The 9,098-nt window shown below is 34.2% G+C and overlaps 1 protein-coding gene across 2 annotated transcripts; it reads right to left on the bottom strand.

The window, feature by feature from the left end:
• Positions 1 to 405: 405 nt before the first annotated feature.
• Positions 406 to 6,863, bottom strand: LOC104239388 (probable serine/threonine-protein kinase At1g09600). Of its 2 annotated transcripts, none has more exons than XM_070170803.1 (10): positions 6,690 to 6,863; positions 5,840 to 5,928; positions 5,259 to 5,777; positions 4,236 to 4,520; positions 3,779 to 4,096; positions 3,311 to 3,538; positions 2,638 to 2,738; positions 1,899 to 1,998; positions 1,533 to 1,820; positions 406 to 1,059 (listed from the first exon to the last, which is right to left on the bottom strand). In XM_070170803.1, the coding sequence occupies exons 3-10, from the start codon at positions 5,712 to 5,714 to the stop codon at positions 892 to 894; spliced, it is 1,944 nt and encodes a 647-aa protein (XP_070026904.1). In that variant the 5' UTR covers positions 5,715 to 5,777; positions 5,840 to 5,928; positions 6,690 to 6,863; the 3' UTR covers positions 406 to 891. The 2 variants fall into 2 exon arrangements, with proteins under 2 accessions (XP_070026904.1, XP_009792320.1); XM_009794018.2 differs by having other exon boundaries at positions 5,259 to 5,772.
• Between the last annotated feature and the right edge of the window lie 2,235 nt (positions 6,864 to 9,098).

The following is a 9,098-nucleotide window of genomic DNA, read 5'->3' as shown; positions in this document are numbered from 1 at the left end:
ACAAATGAATAATGACTTGTCACATTTTGTACACTAGTTCAACAATATTAAAGCGGTAAACAGATAACATTTAGCACAAAAGGTTCACAGAATACAGTAATATCAACAACAAATAAAGCCAAGTAAAAATCATATTAAAAAGCTCGAATTCTTGAACCCTGAACCAGAGATTCTGGGTTCGTTCTCCAGCAGAGTCGCCAGAGATGTCACACCTCCTTTTTACTACACCCCGGGAGGGAGTATAAGGGAGTTTTTCCAAATTAAGTGACAATCTAACTTCTTATCCGATAATGTCAAGTACCATTTAAAAACAAATATAAAAAATGACAAATTTAAACCAAAAAAATAAAAATAAAAAATGCACATCCTTAGTAACCTTCTGGGTAATTTAATATCTCGACCAGATTGACCACAAGTGTTCGACCACTATATATTATTCTATCCTCTCGGAAAATTACAAAGATAGTTTCTCCTCCAATAAATTGTCAAGAAACAATTGCTGAACTTCAATTTTCCAGATATTAAAGAGGAAATAGATGTAACATAAACCAATCTAGGAATCAGGAAATTTTTCAACCTATACAAGCAAATTTCCGATCCTCAAAGGTGTATATAATATATATAAAAGGTGACTAATTCGATAACAATCTTTATCCCTCCTTCTAAATCGAGGTTTGAGAAGTTCTTCCCCGAAGGATATGCGTTAATGCAAGAACCTTTATACTGGAAAATGGAAATGGATCGTAAATGTATCTCCTCTTAGGTCCTTTACAACTTATGTGGATCTCATTTGCATGACAAAAGAAGGAAATCCCACATACTTCTTCCAGCAGAAGAGAGCAATCAGTTCAATAGATAACGAGGCGTTTCTTTAGTCATGAATTGGCCTAGCTAGTCATAATCATAACAGTTCTTTTTGGTCCTTCCCTTTTCTAGACGTGCTTTTCGAACTGCTTCTTGAATTTGTCTCTCGTGTTCCTTTAACATGTCTTCCATACTTCCCCCTGGTGGCACTAGTGGTCCAGAGCAAAGGATTCTACTTTTCTTTGGCACATAAACCTGAAACAAAGAGCAATCTCAGGCTCAAGGAAGCTCAAAAAAGGAAGTTAATGTTCAGTATTAAATGAATCATGCAAACAAGTTTGTATCCAAATCAATATCTTCTTGAATAGCCAAACTGATATAACCTTCGGAGAACCACACCCCAAAGCTAGCTATTAAGGTGGGAGAACCCAAGGCTATATAAACCGCACATCAGCACATTGCAATACCGATGTGGGGCTCAAGTCCCATACTTTGCAATGGACCATAACACAAACCTAATGCTAGCTCAACAGCCTAAAAAGGATCCACAACGACGGTTATTAAACCTAATAATATTGGCATGTGTATGTATGCGAGGAGTTGCAATGGGTGTTTAACTTTGTAAAAGGGAAACCAGCTTATATAGACTCTTTCCATGAAGCATGTTTGCTGTTCGTGTTTAACAAACAGAAGAAGATAATTGGAAAGTAAAGATTGAAGTTACACACTGTTGAATCCCCATAAGATGACCCGTCATCCCTCTTTGAATGGACACTAGAAAATTCTCCTACAGCTCGAGACTTGTGCGAACCCTGCCTTCGAAGCTCTCCACCATGTCGGGACACACATGAATCCTCTTTGACTTTGTGAGCATAGGCAGCTGCAGTAGGATGGACCACTGAAGTAGAATGAGTGAATCCGTTCCTATTTTTCACTCTTGGCGGCTCAATAGGGAATCCAGTTCCACTTTCTTCCAGAGGATTATATTTCACACTTTTGCTTATATTTGACTGTCCCTGCAATATTGTAACCATTTCAATGACAAAGTGAACACGCTCATTTCAAAATTTTTGAGCAAATAGAAGAAAATCAACCTGCCCGGCATTGGATTCTGTAGTACTTTCTCCCTTTGATTGCCATGTGGACTTTCCCAATGAATCATCTCCACATCCTTTCACACTTTCAGCTTTTCGCCTAGGATTAAAAAGATAGAAATTGTGAGACTATTCAGTAGTTTCTATGGAGAAGAATATGAAAGTAAAAGTACAGTCTAGCGCATGAGAAGGCATAAACTTTTGGTCCTAATAGGAATCTGTATCCCAATCACTCGGGCTTGCTCTTACTTAGTTTGGGTACTTCATACAAAGCACCATAAGAAGTAGCAATTTCCAACGAAGAAGTAAGGTTGACGTTACATTTCAATTCTAAGATTTTTAATTTTATGTGCTTTGCTCTTGAGCAGTGTTAATTTACAAATCCTTCAATAATAGATGAACCTTTAAGTGTAACAGCACCCAAGTCGCTTCAACTAAAGAATCATGAGCCAATGCATAGGAAGAAGGATATTTTTAGTATGAATGATACAAAAAGACAGATTATTGGTAGCTTACTAAAATAGTAAAAAGTCATGATTTTGTTTGCAGATGCTTCTGCTAGGGAAAATTGTTAACCTACAAGTTTTGCTCATAAAAAATACAATACTAAAGAATTTATGTCTCCTGAAACTAAATTTTGGCCATGAATATATCAATAATGCAACTAATGTAGCAACCGAAAGATATGCAGATTTTAGGTAAGAGGAAAAGGTTCATATAAAGAGCTAAAATTAGATACCTTCTTGCTTCCTCCTCTCGAATCTTCGCGTCATATTCCTTGCTTGGAGGATATTTTGGTAAGCTAGAAGGATCACAAGGTAAGGGCTTTGTATTGAAGAACTGAAAGTAAAAAACCAAAGAAGTAAGATCTAAAGCATAGTACCCTCCATGATACTGAATATATATATATATATATATATATATATAGCGCTTTCCGTAATTTGTGGAAGACAAGCTGATGCGTTAAACAATACAAAACAATCATGTCTAGAAACGGAAAAAAAAAAGAAAATAAAGGAGCTTAAATCATATTAATGTTTGGCAGGCCGCAAAAGGTTAATGAAGAACGATAGCTTAACAAACAGACATTAACCTGCTTGAATCATTTTGAGCTCATGAAATTTTCAAAAGAAGTGTTTTGACAAAATAATCTAGAGAAAAATCTCCAAGTAATTACCAGAGGATTGCATAACCAGATTGATTCTAAACGCAAATATGATAATCAAAACTACGATTCAGTTTAATTTTCCAACTGTTCACAGGATACAAGGAAATGTAATTTCCAGTTATTAATAATGTAAATGTAACAATCATACTTGCTTAAACGTGCATGGGATAAGAAACTAAAGAAGTGTGCTGGAGGACTCCTATTCAAGAAACACAGTTCCATGGAGAGATAAGATCGAAATTACCTCACTATTGAGCGCAGAATAAGCAGTACCACGCTTTTCTGGTTCTATTGAAAGTAGGACATCAACAAGGGCCAAAGCTGAAGGAGGAAAGTCCTTGTATGTATCAGTTACGCATCTCTTGTATGGGTGTTGTGGCTTAAAACTAGTAGCATGAGGTAGTTTTGATTTCTTCCAGTATTCTTGAGAAGGTGAACCACAAAGTTTGAAAATCTTATGCATTTGCTCCACCTGTAAATTGTTTAAGTTCTCTCAGTTTGCAATTACAGAAAAAGTCAGCACGAACTGAAAAAATATACAAAACTAGAATTTAATGTGTTAAAAGCATCAAATAAACTAGAATTTGGTGATGGAATAATTCTAATGTGACACTTCGGAAAGAGATCAGAAGTATGTTAGGAGGAGATAATCAATCATCAAGTGCATTAGGTTCAGACTGAAGAGTAAATTCAAGCCCCTAAGTGGAAGTACCTCTGTTCTTCCCGGCATAATAGGCTTTCCAGCAAATAATTCGGCGAGGATGCAGCCAGCACTCCACATATCTATGGCCACTCCATATTCTGTTGCACCAAGCAAAAGCTCAGGAGCTCTATACCATAGAGTTACAACACGACTTGTTAATGGCTGTGTTTGGTTGGGCTCAAAGGTTGTAGCCAAACCAAAGTCTCCAATCCTTAAAACACCGTTATCATCAATGAGAAGATTTGAACCCTTAATGTCTCGATGAAGTACAGCCCTACTATGACAATGCTCAAGTCCACGAAGCAATTGTTGCATATAACATTTAATCTGTAAAGCACCATTCAAAAAAGTCCATATAAAAATGTGGAGAACATCGAAATATATCTTAACCCGGGTTTGCCATCTAGTTTCATGTGCTAATTATGAACATCCCAGGGTTTTTTCAGACAAGAAGAGAAAGATGTACCTGTGCTTCAGTAAACTTAACCCGAGGTGCTGCTGCAAGACCAGCAAGATCATGCTCCATGTATTCAAATACAAGATATAAGCTGCCTGATATCCTAGATGTGACCAAAGCCTCAAGTTTCATAACATTTGGGTGGTCCAATCTACGCAAAATACTTATCTCCCTTGCCATAAAGCGAACGCTCTCTGGGTCCATATTCACAAATCTCACTTTCTTCATTGCAACAATTTTATTGGTTTTAAGGTCACGGGCCTTGTAAACACTACTATATGTCCCTTGACCTATCTGCATGATAATTGAAACGCTTGAGGACTCAATTACTGGAATATATGAAAATCGAACTTTTTATTAGTCCGGTGATCTATAGAAAACTAATGAACATTATATTTGGCTGGAAAGCAAATTTCATGATCCTGTTTTCACAGTATCTTCCAACAAGTACAAGGCAATCAAACACTCTCATCCTTAGAGAAAGAATATACTCAAACCATGGTTAAGAAAGTTCATATTTGGAACTCAAAAGAACCAAGAAAAAAATTTGTAGTCCTGTCGAAATAATTTTATTTACAGTCCATTTTCAGTGTTGGTACTTAAAAGTAACCCAAGAAAGCAAAAGAAGCTCTATTTAATCACAAACAAAGAAACTTTTAGAGAAAAGCCACTTCGTATGGAAAACAATTCAGCTACTTCTTGGAACAAAATATGATCTCTACATCAGTAACAGATTCAAGACCCTGCATACAACATGATATTTCACAGAATTTTTGGGAAGTCCTCTGACAAAAGGAGGAACATAAACAACATTACATGAGTGACACATTGGAGAAAATAACATAACATAAATGGCAGTTTTAAGTAATAACAGAAACATGGATCTGTAAAGTGGATAACTACAAGATGCAGATACCAAAGTTCAGCAAACTATGGCTGTTATAACTACTAGTAGATTAGTGAAGAACAAATTGAAATTAGGCATGATTTAAAAAAATTAAATGAGTAGAGAGAAGAAGCTGTAGAACTGACTTTGTTTAATTTTTCAAATGACTCTGCACTTCGAGGAACCCACCCTTGAATGGCCTCGGCTGCAACAGAACTAAGCCACGATGGCCATCCTGCAGCTCCGAGTTCACCCTTTACACCATTAGATATGCTTACAATTCTAGACAACGATTGTTGCACTCCAAAATCCACGGTGGACCGCCTCTTGTGATGTCCTTCCTTAGGCCTCTCGATAATTCTTGTTTTTCCATCATCCTCAACTTTTGTTGCAGGGACAGGAACAACACTGGCTTCTGACGTCCGCTTTGATTTAGATTTCATAGGTAGTTCAATCTTAGGATTAACTAAGTCTACTTTAATCTCCTCTCTTTGTAAGGGAGCAACCATCTGTACAGAATATTTATCAACTTCTTTTTCTTTCTCCTCATGTTCGATAACATAATCATCTTCGGAAGAACCCTTTGAGCAACACCCGCCCATACTTTTGTAACAAATATGTTCTTTTACTCAAGACACATCCGAGACCCGCATAATAAACCTGCACTAACCCAAACTATTAACTATATCATCCAAATTCAGTTGAATATTTCAAAATATTAACTTACCAGCCAATGCAGGCCTCAATATCCTCAGAAACTCCAATCCCTCTTCGACTATTCAAAGCCTTCCTCTCTTCAATATAATAGCAAATCCTCTGAAGAAGCCAAAATATCAAGGCATTCAAGAATGCCACAACCACAAAAGTCTTATAAGAGATTGAAATTGAAAACCAATATCCAGGATCTCAGAATATATGTCCTTTCTTCAATATCACCCCATAATTAAGGTATTCTAATATAGCAATTGAAATAAATATCACATTCAAATATGTATATATTGAATAATGTATTTTACAAGGTACAAAGTTTTTGTTTGTAAATACTAAATGAAAAAATAAAATTGAAGGCAACCCCAAGAAGTTTAGGAAGTCAAAAACCCAGACCAGAAAAATCCAGCATTACAACCAAATACAACAATTCAAGATTCCAGCATATAAAAGATATACACACAGATACAGGAACAATTGTGCACCAAAAAACACTGTGTATGGATTCTATGTTTTTTTCTTTTTCTAAGGATTGATGCAGGAATTCTGGTCAAGGTGGTGATGATACCTAATGGGGATTGATTCTGGGCTTCAAGAAAAGCTAACTTTTTTTCCATAAAAATTCAACTGTTTTTATTAATTACCATTTTTTTCATTTTTAAAAAAATACATTTTCTTCAAAAAAAATAAGTTCAAAGAAAGGAAAAAACACCATTTTTACCCATATATTTTAGAATATTTCACATTATTATTCACCATTGATCAGAAAGGAAATACAAGGAAAAAAAGAGAGTAGTCTAGAATCTTGAAATCACCTAAAAACACGAACAACCACACATTGCTCAACATTATTTTCTTGAAATACTTACCTTTTTTTTATTTCCTTATTTGGTCTTGTTGCTATATACTCTCTCTGCATTCATATCTCCGTATAGAAATATACCCATAATCACAATGCTGATTTTCTTGAACACTTAAATTATTTTTTTCCTTTTCTGTGTTGGAAGTAGCAAAAGAATGTCAGCAGTTGCAGAAAGAGGCAACATGGAAATTTGAACTCTTTTCCAAGTTGTACTTGTACTTGTAGACGTGCACTGCAGTAAGGAATGGGACCCAAAGGGCTTTCCTCTGTGCCCCGTGGGCGACAGTAACCTGAATAGTGGGACCCCAGAAGAAGAAACCTTGTGGTCCCCTTGGAAAATCCGTTAAGATTGTTAGGCAAAGTATCAAATCCTAGTTAATTTACGAGTCCAAAACCTAAATAATGATATTTTGGACTCAAAATATCTTTATATAGTTAAAAAAAAGTTATATTTTTAACTAAAACGTAATATTATACTGTGTTTTAGTTTAACGAAAGGTTAGCTGTTAAAGAAAAACATAATATAATACTGTATTTTAATTAATAAATTATTTTTTAATGTAAAACGCATTAAAAAACAACGTTTTACTAAAACGGTGTATTGGTTAACCACCGCGTTGGAGATGGCTTAAGTAGAAAAAGTAATACAGTAAAAAAGAACCTTTGTCGGAATTTTATTTTCTTCAGTATTATGGAAAGGAATTTTATTTTGTGACTTGATCTCATTTTGAAGTTGTTTCCTTTCCATAAAATTATTTGTGATTTACCCCGCTTTCTACATAGTAGGTAAAAAATTATCAGCTACCCAAAAAAGGTATATAATTAACTTTAAAGTAGCAAAATTAAAAAGTTTATTTTTTCCAAATAAGAGTTAAATGTATAAATATAAATTACATTATAGAATATGACCCAAGGAAGAGAAAGCAATTTTTATTTTTTGTGGTTTGGTTTGTGTTTTTTCTTTTTGACTTATGTAGCAGGGTAGGTGGTGAAGATGGGTGGGGACTGACAAAGGTTTTTGTTGATAGGACGCGGTGGACTGACAAAGGTTTCTGTCCAGAATGGCTCAACCATATGAAACTCAACCAAGAATGGCTTTAAGTTTGGAGCAGTAAAACCTATTATAATACAACGTTTTAGTAAAATGTTGTATTATAATGCGTTTTACATTAAAAAATGATTTATTAATTAAAATGCAGTATTATACTATGTTTTCCTTTAACGGTTAACTTTCTGTTAAAATAAAACGCAATATAAGTAAAACGTATTATAATACAACGTTTTAGTAAAATGTTGTATTATAATGTGTTTTACATTAAAAACGATTTATTAATTAAAATGCAGTATTATACTACGTTTTCCTTTAACGGTTAACTTTCTGTTAAAATAAAACGCAGTATAATACTGCGTTTTAATTAGAAATGTAACTTTTTTTAACTGTATAAAAATATTTTGAGTCCAAAATACCATTATTTATGTTTCGGACTCGTTAATTTACACCAAGCAAATTAAAACATGATAGTACCTATTTGCGCATGATAATATCATTGAGGGTGTGTTTGGTACGAAGGAAAATATTTTTCGTGGAAAATATTTTTATGGAAAATGAGTGGTTTATTACTTATTTTTCTTTGTTTAGTTGGTGAGTGAAAAATATTTTTCGAAAATTTCTATTGTTTAATTAGAGAGTAGAAAATATTGTTTTCATGAAAATATTTTTTTATGCTACTCTCCTCACCTCCCCCTTCCTCTAAGTCACTAAAAATTCACACAAACCCAAAGAACTAATGTGTTGCTTTATTTTTTTTACGCAAAAATAACGTTAAAATTTGTGCTCAATAACTAAAAAGAAAATACTCTTTTTTTGGTTGAAAAAAAAAAAGTAATCTTTCTACAACATTAAAATAAAGTACTCATTTTAATGAAATAAAAGAAAATATTTTTCTACATCATGAAAAGAAAGTATTTTTTTGTTGAAATGAAAAAAAATACTTTTTCTACACGAAAAGAAAGTATTAAATGAAAAAAAATACTTTTTTATATCATGAAAAAAAATACTCATTTATTGAAATGAAAAAAAATCTATCTATAACATGAAAAGAAAGTACTATTAATAATATTTTTATTTAGAATAGGGTGGGGTGGAAGGGGTAGGGTGGGTAGGTGAGGGTGGGGGGGTTTGGGGTTGGGGTGAGGTTGGGTGGGGGGAGGTTGGTGGCGATGGGGAATAGGGTGGGGAAGGTTGAGAATGAGTTTTGGAAAATGTTTTCCCGTCTCTTAAGAGGGAAAACATTTTCCTCAAATTGTAGAAAAATAAGTTTATAAGAAAAAAAAATTAAAATATTTAGTCCAACCAAACATGGAAAAATTGGAATATTTTCCGAAAATTGTTTTCCTTCGTACCAAAGGCACCCTT

Source organism: Nicotiana sylvestris, chromosome 3 (assembly GCF_000393655.2).
Source record: "Nicotiana sylvestris chromosome 3, ASM39365v2, whole genome shotgun sequence".
NCBI lineage: Eukaryota > Viridiplantae > Streptophyta > Magnoliopsida > Solanales > Solanaceae > Nicotiana > Nicotiana sylvestris.
The sequence above is the reverse complement of the archived record's forward strand: the minus strand, read 5'-3'. Positions and strand labels throughout refer to the sequence as shown.

What these genes read in the sequence shown, in the direction of transcription:
- LOC104239388 (XM_070170803.1), bottom strand. Translation starts at nt 5,714, where the DNA reads ATGGGCGGGTGTTGCTCAAAGGGTTCTTCCGAAGATGATTATGTTATC. An exon ending in TTATGCCGGGAAGAACAGAG is followed by an intron (nt 3,539 to 3,778) that starts GTACTTCCACTT and finishes AACAATTTACAG; the next exon opens with GTGGAGCAAATGCATAAGAT. An exon ending in CATCTTATGGGGATTCAACA is followed by an intron (nt 1,060 to 1,532) that starts GTGTGTAACTTC and finishes TCTTTGTTTCAG; the next exon opens with GTTTATGTGCCAAAGAAAAG.